The following is a 23,502-nucleotide window of genomic DNA, read 5'->3' as shown; positions in this document are numbered from 1 at the left end:
GATTAAATTTTTGTTTGTTTCAGAGAAGTCATAATAATTCTCTAAATTCCTGTTCCTTATACATCAACATCCCTTGATTCAAATTCAAATATGCACTGTTCATATCATGCATTCAAAAATCACAGAAAATACCACCACATTTAAGTAAATAAGACTACTCTTAAAATTAACTCAATTTCTCATGTAATGCATCACTTCTGTATTTTTTTTAATTCAAGCTCAGTGGGTAATACATGAGACATCTTTTCAGAATTAAAGCAAGTAAGAGAAAACTAAACTAGTCCTAGGATTCTAACTGATAAAGGATCATGCAACAAACAAAGCAAAATAGCAGAAAACTGGAACGTAACATAGAAAAAGAGGGGAGGAATAAAAAAGGAAAGGAGCTTAACCACCTTAGTTATCCTAGCAGTCGCTTTATTCTTCGGGTTGTGCTCCTCAGTGAAGAAGATTCGCCTCCCTTTTTGGTGCCATAGGAATAAACAGAAAACTCTTAAGCGAAGTGTCAACACCAAACTTAAAGGTTTGCTTGTCCTCAAGCAAAGAAGAACTAAAAAATAGACAGAGACAAATATTAATTTTAAAAAAAGAAAAGGATAAAAGAACAAGAGAGAATTAGGATTGGGAGAGGGGAAAAAGAAAATTAAAACTTGGGCGGTGAATTAGTGGAGTTGTGCGGCGTAGGCGACGCGTACGCATACAGCACGCGTACGCGTGGGTCGCCGAATTTTCTTAATGACGCGTAAGCATCAGGCATGCGTCCGCGTGCCATGGGTTTTGTGCGATTCGCGCGAAGCCAGCCGCTGCACGCACAACTCTCTGTTCGCGTGGCTTGGGAACCAATAATTTCATACGACGCGTGCGCGTCATGCACGCGCTCGCGTGGATGACCATTTCTGCAAATGACGCGCATGCGTCATGGACGCGTACGCATGAGTAAATTTTGTGCCTCTAGCACGCTTCCAGCCCCAAGCCAGCACAACTCTCTGCCCAACACATATTAACGTCAAAATTCAAGGTCACGCGTACGCGTCAGTGACGCGTACGCGTGGAGTGCCAAAATCACGAATGACGCGCACGCGTACGCGTGGGCTTGTTTGTGCGAAAGGCTTTGTTCTGGCGCCACTCCCGCATAACTCTCTGTTCATATTTATTTTTCACGCACATGCGTATGACGCGTACGCGTCAGCGACGCTTACGCGTCATATGCTGCTCTTCTCTTTTTTTTTATCCGATTCCTGTTCTAAAATAGCTGCATGATCAGAAAATTGGTAAGAACTCAATAAAAATAAAATAAGCACGAAAACTACTACTACAAAAAATAACTAAGAATGAAAAGGAACGATCATACCACAGTGGGTTGTCTCCCACCAAGCACTTTTAGTTAAAGTCCTTAAGTTGGACATGTGGTGAGCTCCTTGTCATGGTGGCTTGTGCTTGTACTGATCCAGGAATCTCTACCAATATTTGTAATTCCAATGGTCACCAGGATCCCAAACTAGGTGCCTAACCCCTTCGAGTAAGTTGAAGCAAGTGACAAGGCCCCAAGAGTGTTGATTATGGGAATGAATTCCAGGGTCCCAAACCTTGCTTTTACACCCGTCTTCTTGTGTATCACCATTATTCCCACCAAGTGGCAGGCGATCTGAATTCTCACAGAGACATCCAAACAACCTTCTAGACCCATTCAATTGAGCTCTACTCCAATCCTTGCACTTCAATTTGGAGCATGCAACCATATTGAACCTTGTTTGACGACTCTTACCACTAACCATCTTCCTTTTACTCTTAATGCCGCAAAGAGTTCTAAGTTGACCATCCGTCTCCAGTAGCCCATATTCAAGTGGGAAAGTACAAGTTAAGAATAGGAATTTTACCCACTTGAATGTTGTATTGGATGGTGATGGCTTTGGAAGAGGTCTTGCAAGCTCCACTCCCTTGTGTTCTTCTTTGAATTCTTCTACCTCTTTGTAAGCTTCCTCAATTTTAACCTCTTTCTCTTCGTAGCTTTCTCCTAATTCAATCTCTTCATTGCTTGCCAAGGGCATGGGAGGTTGTGCAACTTCCTCTTTTTCCATATGTGAGGATGGAAAGTTCTCTAATTCACTGGAGTATAAACTTCTTTGATTGTCCTCACTTTCTTCCATAGGATCTTGCATTTTATCTCTTGGAAAGGAATTTGCTTGTTCCTCTTCCTGGCTCTTGATCATTGTCTGCACATATTTCTCTACATTTTTGACACTTGTCTTTATATCATGTAGGCATTCTTTCATGAGAAGCTCAAGATCTGATGGTATTTGAGATGAATAAGGAGATGGTGGCTCTGGATATGCATAAGAAGGAGATGTTGGTTCTTGATAAGTGTAAAAAGAGGATGGTTCTTGGTATGGGTAGAGAGGTGGTGGTTCTTGGTATAAATATGGAAATGGTGGTTCTTGATATGAATATGGAGGTGGTGGCTTTTGATAGTTGGAATATGGAGTATTGAAGTTCCTTTGGTTTTGACTTTGCCAACCAAAATTTGGATAGTTCCTCCATCCACCATAATATGAATCACTACTCGGGTGTGAGTAGTAACCCATGTAATCTCTCTCTATTATTTTTCCTTAGCACAAAACACCAAAAAGAATTAAACGCACCATGTGGTAAACAGAAAAGCAAAGAAGACAGAACATAATTTTTTTTGAAATATTTTTTTAGAGAAAAATTACTACGGGGACACCAAACTTAATTTCAAAAATTAAGAGGAAAAAAATTTAAATAAAATAAATCAATATATATATATTGTTTTTTTCGAAATTTTTTTAAAAATATATTTTAATAAAATTAAAAATAAAACACCTAATCTAGGCAATCAAACAACTAATAGTTGTTAATCACAGTCAATCTCCAGCAATGGCGCCAAAAACTTGGTGCAGTATTTGTAACCCACTAACTTACCGGCAAGTGCACCGGGTCGTACCAAGTAATACCTTACGTGAGTAAGGGTCGATCCCACGAGGATTGATGGACTAAGCAATAATAGCGTTTGATATGATTAGTTAGACAAATAGAAAATAGTGTTAGAAGTTCAAAAGCATTAACAGTAAATTTGGAATATTAAAGACAGGCAGATAAATAAGTTGGGAATAAAATATGAAGAATATAGTTAAGGTTTCAGAGTTATCTATTTTTTCGGATTAACTTTTCTTACTAATTATTTTAATCATGTAGGATTTAATTTATGGCAAACTATATGTGACTAGACCCTAATTCCTTAAACCTTCCTAGTCTCCTCTAAAATTCATTAACTGCCAATTCCTTGGTCAATTAATTCCAATTAGAAGTTACATGATCAAATTCCAGTTTATATGCCACAAAAACTCTAATTACCAAAAAATAAAAGGATTATATGTCACGTATCCCGTTAAATCCAGATAATTAAAATTTAGGAGAATATGTTTCCAAGCTGTTGTTCAAGTAAAGAGCTTTTCCAAGTTTTACAGGAACTCAAATAGAAAGAGGGTCATACTTCCGTTCCACCCAAATTCATAAAATAAAGAGCGAAAATAATTCTTAAATTATAAATCCATACATAAATTAAAATAGAAAAAGCAATAAAATCAATCCATACAAATAGACAGAGCTCCTAACCTTAACAATGGAGGATTAGTTGCTCATGGAATGTGGAATGTAAATTTTTATAGAATTCCCTAATGGAATCTCCCTAATGGAATGTCTAATAGAAGAGAATTCTCCCCTTTTTTATAACTAGTCCTAATTAATTTGAAATCTAATATTTAAAATTAAGATAATATCTTTTCCTATTTTAAAATCAAATTTAAATTTAAATCAGAATTAACTAACTACTCCGTGTCTTGTAACGTGGGGACCACTTGGCTTCACTGGATCCGCGCCTAACTTGGGTGCTAAAATGGGGCCCAAAAATTACCCCCCAGCATTTTTTGCGTTTTCTGCACGTGGCGCATGTCACGCGTACGCGTCAGTCACGTGTACGCGTCGATGTTCTTTTTCCCAAGTCATGCGTACGCGTCAGTCACGCGTACGCGTCGCCATGGAAAGCTCCAAATCACTCGTACGCGTCAGTCACGCGTACGCGTCGTTCCTCGCTGCCATCTCTTTTTGTTCTTGTGCTGCAGAAACTCCATCAAATCCAGCTGAATGCTACCTAAAATAAATAAATTTGTAAAAGACTCAAAGTAGCATCGATATTGACTAAAAGATAAATAATTCTTTATTAAACTCAACAAATTAGATGCAAATTCACTAGGAAAAGATAGACAAGATGCTCACGCATCAGCAACCTGTGTCTGAAAAACAATAACAACATATGGTATGAGAACCGAAGGTTCTTAGTATGGTAACAATGCCCAATATGTAGGATGTAAGGCCTTGGGATGCCAAAGGCAATCCTAGAACTTCACACCAAACCAATATTCAAGCTTAGAACAAAATAAATAAAGAAATTAGGAACTTAAACCATAAACCGGGTTATCTAAACTTAGGGGAATTCTAACTAATACTAATCACACCACTGTATTTCACAGCCTTCACTACCCTAACCTCCTTTTGATCCCATCGCCACTGCCTACCTAACCTCCTCAGCTCCAGACAATCACAATTAATGCAAGCAAGTAATACACAGGTAATAATCATATATAGCAAGTAATTCAAGAAGCAAGTAGGTGAACTCAAGCAGTCAAAGCAAGCAAGCACATAAGAGATGCATATGATGAATGCCTATCCTATTGGCTCGTGATATCACTTGTCGGTCTATGAACGCCAACCCGACACATCCTTTTGGATGTCGCCTTTCTGCCACGTCCGAGAATATAGCGCCTGGCATGCTTTTGTTCCTAGGATACAGTGCCTGACACACTATCATTTCGAGGATACAGTGCCTGGCCCACTTGCATGCTCAATCCGAGGATATAGTGTATGGCACACTCTTGCGGCAGAGAAGGAAAATAACAACATATGACTCATCAAAAATCATTCCAAGGATATAGTGCCTGGCACACTATCATTCCAAGGATATAGTGCCTGGCACACTTTTCACATCCAAAAAGTCAATCCATCTTAAACCATCACCGGTCATCACCATTTCTTATCCCAATCAATTTTCAATTATTAATTTCTAACATTCTAAGGATATAGTGCCTGGCACACTCTCTTTTAATCATTATCATCCCAAGGATATAATTCTTGGCCCACTCTTAGCATTCATCAATATCATCATTCCATTTTGAGTCCTCAACTCATCATAACCATCATCAATTCATAATTTCCATTCCGAACTCATTAGTTCATCATTTTCTCAAATTCGATGACAGTAATCACCATATTTCCACTCTTCCTTCTCCTTCAACCAACTCATCCTCAATACAACAGAAGCCTAAACTTCCGTTTGCTAACTTTTCACGTAAAATTCAAATAAAATTTCCCTACGACTTTTTCCATGTCTTCATACTCAAAATTAAGCCCAAAAGCCTTAAAATGGTGTTATAAAAGGCTACAAGCCTAATTCTCTGTCTCTAGACTCAAAACTGAAGTATCCTATAAATTCAAACCCAGTTGAAATAGTTTAGTTGAATAAAATAAAAAAGGAAAACTATTTCTTTTGGAAAAACTAATTTTAAGTTTGAAATCTCTGCACCAAGACAGCAAGCTACCTTGTTCTTAGAAAATCCACCAAAAATCATATTTCATTTGATGTATCTGAAATTTTTCAGAAATAAACTAGACTCATAGAGTTTTAAGTCAGTCAAAGTCTCATAGAAAAATCATTTTTCTGGAGAGAGTTATACTGATTACAAGTTTACTTTCAAAAACTAGTTTTGCTGTCAAAATAGCTAAGAGCTCTATTTTTAAAATGAGCACAACTCCTTCTACAAAATTTATAATAGTCTAAAACTTTGACACAAATAAGAAAACAGTACAAGACTCAATGTTCTTTTGGTCCCACTCAAAATTTTGGTCAGGATTGAGAGATATGGTCTTGGAAAGTTGCTGGTTTGATTTTGTAGCAGCAGAAAATCAGTTTTAAAGTAACAAACTTCAAAAATTTATATCTCCTAATCCAACCGTTAAACTTTAACAAATTTTCTAGGATTTTTTTACACATCACAAAAATTTGAGAAAAATTAATCCCATGCAATTGTGAAGGTTAGATCTTTCCCAAAAGGCGTCCGAAGCTGTTGCCAAAAAATAGATTATGCAGAATTTTGCCAAACCTCAACTTTCAAAATATTTCAACGAAAATCAAACCAAAACCATACCAACTCCAATATTCCACATAACTCACCTTTTTAATCTCATCTTTACCAGTCTTACCAAGTTCCCATTTACATTACACAATTCTCACCCAACACAATCATCCATCACCATTATATCATTAACAAACATCATAATCAAACTCATTCAACTTCAACCTCAAACTTCAATTATTGGCAATACCAATGTCCAACACTATTTAACTACTTCAACATCATTGTTCATCAAAAATCATTCAAAATCAACAATACAACTTACCACACCAATCATCTTTCCATTACTACCAATCATACAACTTCAACATCATTTAACATCAATTCCAACCTCCAACCTCATTTATCAACATCGATACTATAATGCATTAGAATAACCAAAATCATCACATCGTCATTCATCATCATACAACAATGATATTCCCATAAATTATCAACAACATCAACAACTCTCAACAACTATAATAAATCTCAATAATCATCATCAAATCATATAATCATTATTATTATTATTGCCCGAATTCATTCCATACAACACCACCACCTCATCTATCAATTCTCATCAACAACACCAATCATCAAAACTCATTAATACCAATAATTTCCAATAATCATCATGAACCACAATAATCCAATACTACCAACAATTAACATAAATTCATATATAATTATTCATACACCAACAATATTCAATCTTATCTTAGGGTCAACTAGCCTAAGTATCCATAAACGTTACATATTACATAAAGAAAACCGAAACCATACATTGGCTGATTCCCAAACGCACCAAACACCAAAACGAAGCCACCAAGTTTGATTCAAAGTCTCAACCAACTCCAAAAAATACCAAAGCTCAAAATTATACAATGTGAGTAGGGGTAAAATCCAACTTACCCGCTACTAGAGATCACCTAAACAAGCAAAACCACAAAATTTACTCAAAACCCATAACCAAAACGCGCAGAAACTTAGGGCATAGAATTGGGGAGTGAGATTCGAGTTTTTACCAGAAAAACTTAGATAAAAAAGAAGAGCTCATTGAGAGCTTCGCGTGGCCATAAACAGCTCATCAATAGGAGGTCCGTAGCTCAAGTTATGGCTCCCGCAAGATGGAGGTGAATAGTAACCACTCTCCTATTCTCCCCTTATCTCAAAACCGCGTCTCTCTCTCTCTCTTATGTTCTGAAAAATGAGCTCAAAGCTCATTTAATGAGCTTATATATGTTGGACCTTAGGTTCGGATTGGGCCCGGTCCAACCCGTTAGCGTTTTTAGCTCGTTTGACCCACTTTGGGCCAAAACCTTTAAGATTAGTGTCCGGTTTTCAATTCCAACATTATTTTTGTCTTTTCAAAATAATAAATTAATTTTTCCAAAATTATATTTTTCTAAAAACGCAGTACCGAACAGACTTAAACCAGTTTGGCTGCCGATTCGCAGTTTTTCTCGGTTTTTCTCAAAAAATACATTTTCCGACTTAGAAAAATCCATTGAAACCAAATTTCACCTTTATATTTTCAAATTAAAACTTCTAAATTTTGAATCTATCTCGGACACTTAAAATTATTATATTAAAACGATTTTACGTAAAAACGCTAGCTCTTACAACGAACTCCACATATTTCTCGACACTAGGCAAGCAGTAAACCACCACAAACTTTGCCAGGTCAAGCTCAAACAATTTTGTTTTCAAAATCATTCTACATTATTCATTCATATCCATTCATAATCATTCAAAGTCATTCACTAAGGCCAGATTCTTCATATACATGTCACATTTACACACTTCTCATTCATACTTCACCACTTTTCTAACTTTTTTCATATCCAAGTTACTACTCCTCTTTACCTTCTACTCACCATTCCCCATACAACTGAGGTTTAGGGTCTAAAAGAGTGAAAATAGAGGTTTAGAGGTTCAAAATTATATTTTAAAACACAAAACTCACTTTGCTGATTTTTGGGGTCACGCATACGCGTAGGAGTGAAATTTGCCCATCACGTGTACGCATTGCCTCATCCGTGTACACATGCATGCCAAATAGAAACTCCCATCCGCGTATGGAGGGGTTTGCGTACGCATGCACAGTAGATTAGTCAAAAATGGCTAAGTTTGCTAAAATTTAATTTTACATACCGAACTTCCGACGCACTTAACTTTTTCGTTTTAAAATATTTTTCATTCGTTCTTCGAACAGTGTAAACTTCACGAACCCAATTCATATGAAATAAGTTTAAAAAAATTTGAGGTTCCGGAAGCTGACTTTTGACTTGCCGAAATTCGATCAAAAATTAACTTCTTACAAAATTTTCACAAGATTTCTAAACCTCAATTTTTACAACACTTCAATTCCATTCCTTTTAAAACTTACCAAACCACGTCAACCCAAGCCTCAACATTACTCAATATACCAATTGTACCAATTTTACAAATATGGTCACTTCCACACAATAATTCATTCTCAACAACAATATAATCCATACCAACAACTCCATCAACTTTCTCATACCAAATGACAACCACTTAGCCAATCCACATTCAATTCAACATAATATACTACAAAATACATCACCATTATCATATCCAAGTCCAATATACATCACCATTATTATCATTATCAAAACATTATAATTATCATTGTTCAACACACACTCAAGGCTAGTTCTCATCATTCACATCTTCCAATCCCAACAATCAAAATCATGCAATTCAAATCATGAATACCATCATTCCTCACCCAAGTTCAAGATAACTCAATATTTACTTTAAGGTCACTAACCACTAATCATACATACATGCTTCAACCTATCTTATGATTATCTAGCCTATGTTTTCACAAGACATTACATTTTAGTTACGAGAAACCGAAATCATACCTTGACTGATTCTTCGATAAACCCGGAACACCACGATTAGCACCATTTTGCTAAGACACAGGCTTTCAAAGTCACACCAAATGGATCCCTAGCTCCCCAAAGTCCAACGACAAGTCTCCAGCACCACCAATGACTATTAATATGCCCTAAAACAGCCCATAACTCAATCTAATACAAATAATCATCACTAAATCAATATGGATTCTACTTAATCACAGATTTCACAAGGATTTGGGGTCCTTACCTTTCTTAAGCGTCAATGGAGCAAAGTCCAATAATTTTCTCAAGTTAATTCAAGCCTATAACATCAAAGAATAAAAAATCTCAACACCCACATATAGAATTTTCGAAATTGGAGAGAGAAAATTCGAAGCTGAAAAGAAAACCTCCTTACCAAATTACTTACTAGAATTTGTAGAGAATTTCAAGACGAACACGTGGTCGCTGATGGTTCGTCAATCGGAGTTCTGAATTGAGAGATATGTCAAATTGAATGAAAAACAAGGGTTTGCTAATGGTGTTCTTCCTCTCCTCAAGTTTCGAGTGTGAAACATAACGAGGGAAAGGAAGAAGGGTTGTTCCTTTCCACTTAATCAATGGTAGGTTGAGCCTTGGGCCCAATACGGGCTCGGTTCATATGGTTTGGCCTGTTCGACTCAATTTTAGGTCAAATTATTTAAGATTAGTGTCAAAATTCTTATTTTAATTAGCTCTATCTCTTTAAATTATAAAATTTTATTTTTTTATTTTTATAAGTAATAATTAATTTATTATCCAATTATTTCCTTATTTTGCGGGTTTTACACTAACCTTTTGACAGAAGATTAGTTACCATAGAAAAGTGAAAAAAAATTAGAAGAAAACTATGCTGAGTGGAATGTTCCACTCTGTAAACTAAGTTCACTTATTTATATCGCAAATTCTAAAATTCAAATTCAAACTATTCTAATCTTATCTCTCAGAGAGAAAGATAAAATAACTACCTACTAACTTCAATTTCAAATTCAAAATAATAATTCAAATCAAATTCTAACAACTGAATCTCTTATATTTCTTGAAAGAATTAAGAAATAATCTTCTAGAGTCTTTAATATTTTTTATGTGATTAAAACTTCTAATTATGTGGATAATTAAGCTTGAACCTTAATTGTTGTTTCCTAAGAGTTGTAATTAGCTTTAAGTTGGGCTTCTATTAGAGACAATTGAGCAAAAAATCCAAAAACATCTTCAAGAATGCACACATATACCGAGCGTAGAGCATAGACCGCCGGGTATAGATGAAGCTGCATGAGAGTCCACTGGGTGTGGGAGGAGGCTGCCGGGCATGGGGATCATCCGCCGGATGTGAAGCCCATCCGCCAGGCGTGCTCCATTTCCTTGTTCTTTATGGCACATTTTCTTTTCTTTTTTTTTTACCCTATACTTTTTTTGTCTTTATGTTTTCTTGATGAAAAAGCTTTTGATTCTTGCTAGTCTTTAGCCGAAAACTCTCACAAAATACAAAAATATTATCCCAACTCCAAATATTTGATTATTTATTAAATTCTATTAAAAAGGATTAAAAATTTAATTAAAACCTAAAAAAATAAAATAAAAAAAAAACTAAAAAATCGCTTAAAATGGCGTGTCATCATTATCCGTGTTTGAGACCTTATAATAATAATAATTATAAGTTTACATATAAAACTACTCTCTCAATTTTTCTCGATTTTGCATGTAACCATAAAATGTTATATATAAGTGATTAACCAAAACTAGTAATATCATCATTAGTAGACATGTAATTTTTTATGATACATTTTTTCCTTATGTTGTTCTATTTTCTATTTTGAACTAATTCTGCCCCTTCAACTCACAATCAATTTCCAAAAACATCTCTTACCATACCACTGTTATCAACTTCTACCGCTTCATCTCCCTTAGATCTTCCACCTCTACCAATCATTCCATCTTCAACCACTCCCTCCACACCTATTCCAGGTGACACTCAAGCTCCAACATCCTCAGCTGCTAATGATATTGACTCACCACCAAATGTTGCTACACCAATTCCAATTTCAGGGATTGAAATTCAATTACTAGCATTCCCAACACACTCTACTACCAAGAATGTTCATCTTATGATAACTAGATTCAAATCTAGCACGTCAAAACCCAAAGCCTTATCTACAATTTTATCTAATACCCTTCTTGACCCTTAATTCTTACAGTATCCTCCTGTAAGTGCTAAACAAGCTGTGGCTCTTTCTTATTGGAAGAATGCTATGATCTATGACTTTGATGCTTTGGCCAAAAAGCAAACATGGAATTGGTCACTCTTCCACCAAATTCAATTGTTATAGAATCCAAATGGGTTTTTGCTATTAAGAGAAACCCAAATGGGTCAGTTATGCGTTATAAGGCACTTTTGGTTGCTATGGGAAATCATCAAATTGAAGGTTTAGATTACACTAAAGTTTTTAGTCATGTCATATAGCCAGCAACTATTCGGAGTTATCCTTACAATTGCTCTATCTTTTAAATGGCAAATCCAACAATACCATTTTAAATAATGCATTTTTTAATAAAAAACTCAACGAAATTGTGTATGTGAGGCAGCCTCCTGAGTTTGAAAATGGTGCTTCAACTCAAGTTTGCAAGTTACAAAAGGCCATATATGGTCTTAAGAAGGCTCTTAGAGCCTAATATATCACTTTTTCTGCATCATTAGCTGAATTCGGCTTCTGAAGCACCGGTAAGATCCTTCCTTGTTTCAAAAGAAAACTTCTTATGTAATTTTTATTCTGGTTTATGTTGATGATATTCTAGTTACAGGTAATAATTCAGATGCTATAAATACTTTAACGTCCAATTTGCATAATATGTTTTCATTAAAAAGTCTTGGAACCTTTAACTACTTAGGAATTGAGATTTGAGGCCACGAAACTGCCATCTAGTGCATATCACCTATCTCAAATTAAATACATCAAAGAATTGTTATTTAGGGCAGACATGAGTGATGCCAAACCTGCTCCCACCCCCAATGCTTTCATCCAAAAAACACTCTCTAAAGATGGCTCTGAGAGCTATCCGGATCTAAAATAATATTGATCAATTGTTGGTGCCTTACAATATTGTACTTTAACAATGCCAGGACTATCTTTTTCTGTTAATAAGGTAAGTCAGTTTATGTAAGTTTATTGCTCTCTCATTGGAAATCAGTCAAAAGAATATTAATAAGGTATATTGTTGGTTCCACTAAGCAGGACTTATTGTTTCATCCTTCCACTCTTTTTTGTATTTTTGCCTTTATTAATGCAAATTGGGCATCTGATATTGATGATAGAAGATCATCATCAGGCTACTATGTCTTCCTTGAAAGCAATCTGGTTGCATGGTCAAGCAAAGCACAGCATGTTATAAGTAGGTCTAGTGAAGAATTAGAATTTTGAAGTCTAGCGGCAGCTACTACGAATCTCATTTGGCTGCAGAATCTTTTGAGCTAGGTCTCGAGCATTCTAGAACTCCAACAATTATTGTGACAATGCAAGTATTCTGCAATTGTCAGCAAATCCAATTCATCATATCAGGATAAAAGCATTTTGAGCTCAACATTCACTTTGTGAGAGACTTGGCCTTTCAGAACAAGCTTCACATAATTCACATTCTAGGAATGGATCAGATTGCTGACATCTATACTAAACCTTTATCTCTAGCAGCCTTTGATAAATTTAAAAGCAAGCTCAAAGCAACACCTAAAGTGTCATTGAGTTTGAGGGAGGATGATAAAGTTAAAGAAAATTGAGATTCTATTCCAATAACAGACTCAGTTAGCTAATAGTTTTCACTTTCCATGTTTAGTGTGTTAGTTAAGTTAGGTGTTGTTTTGTGTCTATATATAGCTCCTAGCATATTGTGATAACTAAGCTTTGTAATTTTAGAAACAGAATTCTGTTTCCCATTCCAATCATTAAGTGACAATACTCAAGATTCAATTTACTCTTCTTCCATTCTTCTCTCCTTCACTTTCTTCTAATATTCAAGATTCGATTTACTCTTCTCTCCTTCACTTTCTTCTTTCTCACTGCTGCATAAACTTCTTCAATGTGGTACGTGAAGGTTGAAGGATAAGAAGTTCTTTGTAGAAAATGTATTTCATTCCTCCACATATGAGAAAAGGATTTGCGGTAAACTTTGATATTTATTTTGACCGTGTAAGATCTACCAAGAAATAATCCTTCGCTAAAGATCCTTGAAGATCCCCCGGTGCACAATTGAGTTTCGAAGCTCTGAAAGTTTCCCTTGATTAACACTGCTGTCTGTTAAAAACCCAGCACTTTCTTTGACACCAATATGACAATATATCTAGAGTGAACTACTAACCCGGTACTTGACCATTTCGCAGAATGACAAAGTAACTCTTGACGAATAAAGCAATCTACTTCGGTCCCTATCCCATACTTCCGTGACACAAAGCGGTCACTATAGGTGGATTTTCGGTAACTACGATCGGAAAACGCTGAGCTGGCACGGTGAGCGTGTGTTAACTTGCTGATGTGGATGACACCTCAAATGGTCAGGGCATTAATTATCTCCATCCACCTCAAATGGTTAGGGGTTTAACTGTTCCCATCCACTTCAACCAAAACCACCTCCCTCTTCCATGCCACCTCCGCCCACCTCTGCCATCTCCAACCAACCTCCGCCATCCTCAGCCATAGTGTCCACCATGTTGAAGCCTGTATAAGACCAATACACAACCCTACAACAGCCTCGAGGAGGATGTTTCCGGCGGCAAGGAAGACAATGAAGTCACCAAGCTCGATGCAGAGGAAGGAGAAAGAGCCGCCGGCGACGGGGACGTCGACTGCGAACTCGGTGTAGCAAAGGGTGGAGAGGAGGGCGGAGAAGCCAGAGATGGCGTAGTTGAGAACGATGGCGGGACCGGCGTCGGTGCGGGCCTCCTGGCCAGTGATTAGGAAGATTCCGGAGCCGACGACGGAGCCGAAAGCGAGCCAGGTGAGGTCCCAGGCGGTGAGGCAGCAGCGCATGGGATTCTCGCTAGCATGAGGGAGGACGTTGAGCTCGTTGTTGTCAGAGGAGCGGCTGAGGTGGGCGGTGGTGGCGGTTCCTCCATTCCAGCATAGCAGTTGACATTCCGGCATGGCGACTCCATTCCGGCGTAGCAGTTGAGTGAAGATGGAAGAGGGAGGTCGTTTACCCCTGACCATTTGAGATGTCCACGTTTGCCAGCTCAGCGTGCCACCTACATTTGGGGTGTCCACGTTTACCAGCTAAGCATGCCAACTCAGCGTTTTCCGATCGTAGTTACCGGAGATCCACCCATGGGGACCACCTTGTGTCATGGAGGTATGGGACAGGGATCGAAGTGGATTACTTTATTCGTCAGTTGCTTTGTCATTGTGCGAAATAGTCAGGGGCCGAATTGGTAGTTTACTCATATATCTATTGTCAATTTGTCATGGTCTAAAGCATAGTTATTAAAATTGGACCGGACCGACCGATTCAACCAAAAAACTGATAAATCAAACCTAACACCGGTCCGGTCCAAATCTCGAACCGCTTAAGACACATAACCAGTCAAATCCGATATGAACTGGTGAAAACCTGACCGAACCGAACCGCTCGGGTCGCAATTGAAGGAAAGCGTATGACACACTAGCATTGTGAAAGAACACCATACTCCATATGCTCTCCAGTGCTGCCAAATGTCAAGCTCACAAGATTCAAGCTCCCTCGTTCAAAGATGCAAGGAGGATGGCTGTACCACCAAGCTCCAGTGCTGCCAAATGTCAAGCTCACAAGATTCAAGCTCCCTCGTTCAAAGATGCAAGGAGGATGGCTGTACCACCAAGCTGGCACATTTCTTACTAATATATATACAAATTATAATACATATACCAATTTTTTATTTTATTTATATTCAATTTATTTTAATTTTAAAGTCATTCTTTTTTAAATCAATTATATTTTATTTAACTATAAATTTTATTAAATATATACAAATTAAAAAGATAAACAAAAAAATTTATTAATCACAATTTATTTTTTTTTCATGATTATATAATATTAATCACAAATTATTTTTTCTTTCATGATTATATGATATCTATTAATATTTTTTCAATAAATACTTGTAGTATATAATAATAGGTAAAGACTCACATGCAGTTATCTTCATATGAAGTTGATAGTTGAAAACTCATTTTTAAATCAATTATATTTTATTTAACTATAAATTTTATTAAATATATACAAATTAAAAAGAAAAACAAAAAAATTTATTAATCACAATTTATTTTTTATTTTCATGATTATATGATATCTATTAATTTTATTTTTTTAATAAATACTTGTAGTATACTATATAATAATAGGTAAAAAAAGTTGTCTTCATATGAAGCTGATAGTAAAAAAACCCTCANAATATTAAAATTTGAAAATGATAATTATTTTTACAAAAATAAAATAAAATATTTATAATAAAAAATAATTAAATTTTATATAATTATTTAATTATACCAGGTTAACCGATTCGACCAGAGACTCACCGGTTGAACCAATAACCCAGTGACCCAGTAACCTGATCAGTTCGATCACCGGTTCGGTTCTGATAACTATGGTCTAAACTTTTAATATGCTACATCATAATTCATTTTAATATAAATCACTTAATTGCAATTCGATGCCTTTACAAATCTAATATAGTTTAAGGCTTAGTCAGGGCTAAGCTTGAGGCTCCAGTGTTAGAAAAGAAGCAGCTCAAGTGTGGATAAAATGCATTCAAGTTATCTAGTTTACAGAATCGAATTTGCCATCCAAATCAAACTATATTGCATTATAAAACTTTGTCAAATCTTCAAAACGTCTAAAGAAGATGCAAGATGTGTTCCCATTGGCAGTAATTATTGCTTCAAAACAGCCCGAGACTGTAAAGATCCAATGAAGCTTCTGATAGCATGTTCATTTTGGACCACAATCAGGATTCCAGGCAAATGAGTAAGAATGTATTCTCCCGCCTATTAAATCATTTTAACTGCTAGCCAACTGATTCACAAGATAAAAAAAAGAATTAAAAAGAAAGAAACTGCTCATCAGTGACAATACTTGAATGCTACTGAGCTGATGGGTATGAAGCCAGAAGCTGTTACAAGAGCATCAACAGGAACATCGTAGGGAGTGGTAGGTATTCGCCCATTCTCTATTATTTGTACAGAGTATGACAGTGCAACTGCAATAGATTGGAAAACATTGAAAATGAGGTAAATCAAGCGAAAATAATGTGAGAAGGTTCTGAAGTTGGTACATTTCCTTTAGACAGGAAGGCTTTCAAAGTAACTTTTACCAAGTAGAGGCTGCTTCCAATTCTTCTTCTTAATGAGCTCTTGGTAATTTTTGAGGAACATATCATAGTAACTGCAAAAAAAATTAAACAAACCTTAAAGCCATTAGTAAAAATAGACACAAACCAATGGGGAGAACTACAGCAGCATATTGTATACATTTTCCCGATATATAAGGAGCATGTAGATTGCCTAGTTGTGGAGCGCTCAGTTCAGTTCAATTTGTTTATCTTGTTATAGATTTTTTTTTAAAAGAGAAAAACTATAAATCAATTAAGTTCCGAGGTGGGGCGGGAAGTGTGCAGGGCAGGTATATATACCCACGGGTTTGGGTATGGGGCAAAACTAATGGGGCAGGAAATGGAGCAATGCCTGGGTGTTCAGGACAGATATGGCTACTTAAATACCCGTCCCGTCCTATACTATTTCCATCCCTAACCCCGACTACTTGTATGAGCAAATAGCATTGTGCAAAGCATAGTTGTATGAGGGGGAAACATGCTGCTATGGATACAAAGATGATGAAAATCTCTGAAATAGGAAGAACAAACATTTTTGTCTTTTACTCATTTAGGAATGCCTTTGTATAGGTGCAAGGAATGGTGAAAGTAGGTCTCCTTTGGAATATTATGCACTGTTAACGCTGCAAGATAGTAATCTGATGAAAAGAATAAGGATGTCTTCTTCAAAGTTTGCTTCATTCTCTCCCCCATCATCTTAAATTCTTAATTATGTTCATTTCCTTGATCATTTTAATCTTGTCAAGTTTGTTTTCTAGTATGGTCTCTCATTATGTATGGAAGAAATCCAGAAGATACACAGCCCCAAGCTGTTCATTCTAAAATGGAACATCATTTAACAAAACATGTAAACACAAGAAACAATTGATAACAATCTCAGAACTTACCCACCACTACGGCCCAGACGTCCTCCAAATTTGTCAAATGCAAGGCCTGCCAAGATGAGAAATATAGTGCAATGCTAAATCTGGATCATACTGCAGGTAATTAGCTGGTATCAGAAAGTGTCCAGAGAAATACCTGGTACGATGAACAAATCAACTGGATCAGTTGCTTGCATAACTGCCACAAGTAATATTCATGGAGATAACACGTTACTTTCTACTAAAGAGAATTAAGAGAAGCAAATTAGAAAGAGAAACATGAAGGAAACTGAAAATTATAAGACACGGGGAAAAGCTGATGAAAGCATGTATTTACATGTACGAAAGATCAATATACAAACAAAGTTATAGTCAAATAGAGGAAGAGGAAAAATAGAAAGAGATGACTTCAAAAATAAAAAGCTATTGTCCAACATAGCTAAGGTTGCTACATTCACAAGTTATGGTTTTCCCAACATATCTTAGTTCGTTTTTGCCATAAACAATTGAAATGGCCATCACAAAAGCAATATTCATGTTTGTGTCTCTGATTCTCAGGCAAAAATAAACTAAATTGCTTGCCAGGAAAGAATATCAATACTCACGTAATGCATTGTCACCCTTATTGAAGCCCAAAAGAATTACTAGAAACACTATTAAAAAATGTGTCTTACCATTGTTCAAGGTGAAATTTCATTAAAAAAATAAGAGAGAGAGTGAGAGAGAGAGAGAGAGAGAGAGGCATTATTACAGTGAAAAAAAAAGAAAGACATGGGTACAATCTTGTCAGTGTCCTATATCAAGTGACCTATATCCTCCTTGGTCAAGGGACTTTATCAATATAAACACTTCATTAAAAAAATGATATTGCCAAGGCCAACATCTCTGATTAGATTACAGCAAGACTATGTCCTTTCAAACTAATAGAGATTTGATAAAGATAGAAAAATACATTAAAGGAAACAAAAAAGAAAATATTAAAAGGCCATACCATCTTCACGTGGATTCCCACTGGAATCGACCAAAGTTGGCTCCAAAATGTTCATTGAGCTCAGAACCAGATCATCATAACTTGATACCTTAAGCATCTTCATGTTGCTATTTTTGTCCTCTACACGTGGTAAATAAAGCCTTTTCTTCATCTGTACATGACCCTGATCCTCTTCAGTTGAAAATGAGATGTAAGAATCTACAATATTTTACAGTGCATACATGGCATGTGGCAGCCAAGAATGAGAACAGAAAAAGCTTTGAGCAGCAGCACGATGTCAGTTGGAATTCTATGTAAACATCTGTTATGTAAATTATTTGCATGCATATATTTCACGAGTATGCAAGTTTTTACACAATACTTATTGATGTTAAAGGTCTATTAATCATTTAGTTTTATTCACTATCTGATCGAAATTTACATATCTTGATAAAAAAAAGATGCTAAACCACAATAGCAAAAGAACAAGAGAAAAAAGGAAAGGCAAAGAGATAATGATTTCAAATTATTCAAAGTACGATTTTACAAAAATTTTGTATCTCACTCTCATATATATGTTAGTACTGTACTTTTACGGTTGTACCTATGCAACTAGTTCATAACCCAATCCACCTCATTGGCCAAAAAAAGAAGAAAAACCTCTTTCAGAACATAAATATAAGGTTGAGGAAATAGATTATAAAAAATACATAACATCACAATCACAAACAGAAAAATATAACACAAAGCACACCTGTTTTATAGTTAGATAAGATATTTGACACAATTCTTGACGTATCCACTTCTCGTAAAGCATCACAACTTATATAAGCACATATATTGCTACTATTCTTGAACCATGGAGCTTCTAAAACAACCCTCTGAATGGCATCATCTGAGGAAAAAAGAAAGACAATTTACAGCCATGCATTCATACCAGAAGCAACATGTATTCACAAAGAATAGAGTTGTCAGAAACCAATGTGCTTCAAAGATAATCATCAAGATTGTCATGTTTACAATACTCTCTACCCTATACAATTACCCAATAGATACAGCCATTGTAAAGCAACTAAATTCTTTACCATATAGAGAACATTTGTTTCTTTTATTCAAGATGCAAAATCAGAATGAAATAATTAAAAAGCATGTGATTGTCATGTCTGCCCATTCATGGATTAATAATACTGTCTAAATTATGGTTACCTCCCTAAGGTTAAGTACATTACCCTATTTATAACACAATTTATATATAGAGTAATAGGACAAGTAGGTCTCTCAATTACCCTAATAAACATTATGAGCTCATAATTATATACAGAATTGGCAGAGGACATCCTTCAAGACTTGAACCATTTAATTTCCCAAGCATATTGAAAAATAAATATAAAAAAGGAAAATGGAAAATGGAAAATGGACCTTGTTGGGACTTGAGGACGGGATCCATGTTTTTGAGGCTTGTGCGTACTTTGGATCGAAGAGAATGCTTCTGCTGGAAAAGGTGATGGAGCTGAGGGTCGAAGCTGGTGTTCATGGAGCGGGTAGAGGTAGAGGTAGAGGGAGGGCGCAGATTAGCAGAGGAAGAGGAAGGTGATGCTACGGTGCGCAGGTGGTTGATGAAAACAAGCTTGGCGGCGTGCACCATGATATCTACGTTGCCACTTGTTCGGAATCGGAGCATATGTGTCTCTGGCTCTCTGCTCTTCTTTTCTTTCTTCTCTCACTAAAATAATCCACTTCGGCACCCTCTGCGCTCCCTCACAATTCCAACTGCCACTTTTAAAAAATCTATTATATCTATTTTCTATTATATATTATTAACTAGTATTTTTAATATAAATATTTTAAAGTTATATTGGCTTTATCTTAAATGAGGCTTGCTATAGTCACCAAAAAAAAAAAATGAGGCTTGCTATACATACAAATTTTTGGCATACAAGTCTATATAGGTCAATCTAAATCCAACAAAAACAATTCTCAATTTAAAAAGCGTGTAAACATGTGCTTCCTCAACTTTTAATAGCGCGAAATAAGAAACGGTTTTTTTTTCAACGTTTTGTACTCCACGTTCTTCTTCCTGTTCCTTTTCCTCCTCCTTCTTCTTTGCATTTCTCTTCATTTTTTTCGCATTCTTTCTTTTTCTTCTTCTTAGCGTTTTCATCCTCATCGTGATTTTTTTTAGGTTAAATTACACAATTAGTCCCTACACTTTTAGTGAAATTGCAAATTGGTCCCTATAATTTAAAAGTTTGTAATTGGGTCCCTACCGTTCAAACACCGTTTGATTTAACGAAATATTCTTCAGCATATTCGCTATTTTAGACATGTGAGTTGCACGTGTTTAGCAGTAAGGATTAATTTACAATTTTAGTAAAAGTGTAGGGACCAACACTATAATTTTTTTGGTTTACACCAGGGTATCCATCATGCCGGAAGCCCAATGACTAATCCCTCGAGTACTGCAGAGGCACACAAAGTGGGCGACCCTCCCAAGCAAGCAAGCTCCATTCCCATCCTCTAGTGAGTATCAACCAACACTATAATTTAACTATTTAAAAATAACCAAAAAATCTCTAACCCACCCCACCCCACCCCACCCCAGTCCTCTCATTCAGTAACTCTCTGCCCTCTCCACTCTCCACACTCGATCACTCCACAATCCACAACAGCGCCGAAAACTCCTCTTCCCACCTTCCACAGAGCCATCATCCTCTCAACTCCTGACGTTGCTGGACAGAACCCTCGCAGCGGCCCTTCATCGTCGCTTTTTCCCTTCCCGGCGCGATCCTTTCTTTCTCTTCCCCCCTTCGTCGTCGTCCTCCACACACAGTAGCCGCTGCTCTTCCACTCCTTGTCTCTCCACGCACGAGGAGCTGTCGTCATCCTCCATGCACAGCAGACCCCGTGTCCACGTAGTCCCTGTTTTCGCGATCTGGGCCCGCCGTGTCGTCCTCCCTGCACTATTTGTCTGCGTCTAGAATGGAGTCCTAGGTGTTGGTTCTTGATTTTTTTCTGAACTTTTTTCCTTCTAATTTCTAATTGGTACTGATTTTCTAATTCTGATTATGATGATTTTCAATTTGTTATGATGATTGGTTTTGATCTATTTTTGTTCTGAGCCAATGTGAACAAGGACAATAATTATCATTGGGAGGGATCGAAGATTGAGTTAAGACCAACGATTTGATCAAATCGAAGAACTTCACTTTGTGTGAATCAAGTATAGTGGTGTTTTGCTTCTTTATTTTCTGATGGCTTCCTTTTATTCTTTATTTAGTACTCTTAGAAATTAGATTTGCTTTGATAAAAAAAGCTCAATTAATTATCTGTAACTAATTAAAATGAGATCCATGCCAATGAGTGATCCTAATTGAAGAGGAATTAAATTCGCAAAGAGGAAGGGAGAGGAAGAAAAAGGGAGCTGCTGTGGTGGTTGATGCCATGGCCATGACTACAGTGAAGAAGGGAGGGGAAGAGGGGAAGAGAAAGGATAATAGAAGAAAAGGAAAAAGAAGAAGTGCGCATTATGGTAAATGTGTATTTTTTTTACAGTAAACATTATTGAGAACCTAATTACAAATTTTAATTTTTTTTCCGGGACTCAATTATAAGCTTTTAAACTATAGGGACCAATTTGCAATTTCACTGAAAGTGTAGGGACTAACTGTGTAATTTAACCTTTTTTTATTGTTGTTATTGTTGCTGCATTTTTTTTCTCCTCCTCTTTATATTGATTTTGCAATATTATGTATTTTTTTCTTTATTTGATTTTTTCTCCCAAGAAGAATTATAGAAAAACGAAATAAAAAGATGAGGAAAAAGAAGCAGTAGAAAATAAGAAGGAGGAAAAGGAAGAGTTTTAAATTATGCAGAACTTATCAGAATAAAAATACACCCAAATATCTTCGTGTTACACCCAAATTTGCTGCAAATACAGAAAAATGTTTCTTCTAATGTTGTATTTTTTTCTTCTTCTTTTCCTTATTCCTTTCTTTCTTTTAGTTAAATGAATATAAGTTCATCCTCTTTCAAGTAATTTTGTAGCATTATGTGTTTCTTCTTCTTCTTTGTTTGATTTTTTTGTTTTTATTCTTGTTAAGAGAGTAAAACAAGAAGAAACTTGAGAAGATAAAATAAAAAAAAGAAGAATAAGAAAAAGAAGAAGAAGAAGATGGTGATGATGATAAAAAAAGAAGCAATAGAAGATAAGGAGGAGGAAGAGGAAGAGTTTTGAATTACGCAGAACTTATCAGAATAAAAATACACCCAAAATTCTTAAAATACATCCAAATATTTTCGTGTTACACCCAAATATTTTCATGTTACATCGAAATTTGCTACAAATACAAAAAATATTTCCTCTAATGCTATATTTTTTTTCTTCTGAATTGAATCACACCTCAACCACTTGATTGATTCAAAACAATAAAAAGAGGAGAAGAAATTCCAATGAAAAAAGAAGGAGGAAGATGAGGAGGAGGAAGAGGTGGTGTTGATGACGACGATAACGAAGAAGAAGAAGAAGAACATGCAATAACGGCATGAAGCGCGTGAGTATAAATGACTTGTAAAGACTGGTATGGAAAAAATGCTTGTATGTGGAGAATAATTCATCTTAATATTATAGATTATAAAACAAAATATTTATAGTATCAAACAACTCTTACAAAAAAGGTCGTAAAAGACAAAACTTTCGTTGACTAAAAAATACCAAGGTTTCTGTTTATAAAATAATTAAATAATAAATTTTTTTAGTTATTATTTTCATACGAAGGAGTTTAATTTTTTATTAATAATTAATTTTAACATTTATTATCTAAAACTTAAAAGAATTTAACGTATATACTTTTATATTTGATTAGGTATTAAGTCTGTTGCACAAAAAAAAATAATTTTTATACTTATTATTTAAAAATAATATTTTTCTCTATATATAAAAATATAATTAGATATTAGTATAAAAAATTATATTATTAATTATAAAATTAACTCAAAATTAATTTTTTTAAAATAATTAAATCATAATACTAATTGTTAATCACAAAATTAGAATTTTCTTCAAGTTATATGTAATAAATATTTGAAGTAAACAAAAATATATATTAAAAAGATGAGTAGTGAAAATTAGAAACTAAATAAAAAAACTAAAATAATATGTATATAA

At 35.5% G+C, this 23,502-nt stretch overlaps 1 protein-coding gene across 3 annotated transcripts; it reads right to left on the bottom strand.

Moving 5' to 3' along the window:
* Positions 1-15,765: 15,765 nt before the first annotated feature.
* LOC107489068 (5-formyltetrahydrofolate cyclo-ligase, mitochondrial) lies at positions 15,766-20,102 on the bottom strand. 3 transcript variants are annotated; one of them, XM_021142573.2, is made up of 8 exons: positions 19,758-20,102; positions 19,093-19,233; positions 18,360-18,530; positions 17,526-17,567; positions 17,393-17,438; positions 16,488-16,558; positions 16,294-16,373; positions 15,766-16,189 (listed from the first exon to the last, which is right to left on the bottom strand). In XM_021142573.2, the coding sequence occupies exons 1-8, from the start codon at positions 20,017-20,019 to the stop codon at positions 16,175-16,177; spliced, it is 828 nt and encodes a 275-aa protein (XP_020998232.1). In that variant the 5' UTR covers positions 20,020-20,102; the 3' UTR covers positions 15,766-16,174. The 3 variants fall into 3 exon arrangements, with proteins under 3 accessions (XP_020998232.1, XP_020998234.1, XP_015965329.1); XM_016109843.3 differs by having other exon boundaries at positions 15,767-16,373; XM_021142575.2 differs by lacking the exon at positions 19,758-20,102 and having other exon boundaries at positions 15,766-16,373; positions 18,360-18,557; positions 19,093-19,210.
* Between the last annotated feature and the right edge of the window lie 3,400 nt (positions 20,103-23,502).

This window comes from Arachis duranensis, chromosome 5, assembly GCF_000817695.3.
Source record: "Arachis duranensis cultivar V14167 chromosome 5, aradu.V14167.gnm2.J7QH, whole genome shotgun sequence".
Taxonomy (NCBI): Eukaryota; Viridiplantae; Streptophyta; class Magnoliopsida; order Fabales; family Fabaceae; genus Arachis; species Arachis duranensis.
This window is presented reverse-complemented; position numbering and strand designations above follow the sequence as displayed.

What these genes read in the sequence shown, in the direction of transcription:
- LOC107489068 (XM_016109843.3), bottom strand. Translation starts at nt 20,019, where the DNA reads ATGCTCCGATTCCGAACAAGTGGCAACGTAGATATCATGGTGCACGCC. An exon ending in TGATTTGTTCATCGTACCAG is followed by an intron (nt 17,439 to 17,525) that starts GTATTTCTCTGG and finishes TCATCTTGGCAG; the next exon opens with GCCTTGCATTTGACAAATTT. An exon ending in CGTCTGGGCCGTAGTGGTGG is followed by an intron (nt 16,559 to 17,392) that starts GTAAGTTCTGAG and finishes TTTTTTTTGCAG; the next exon opens with TTACTATGATATGTTCCTCA.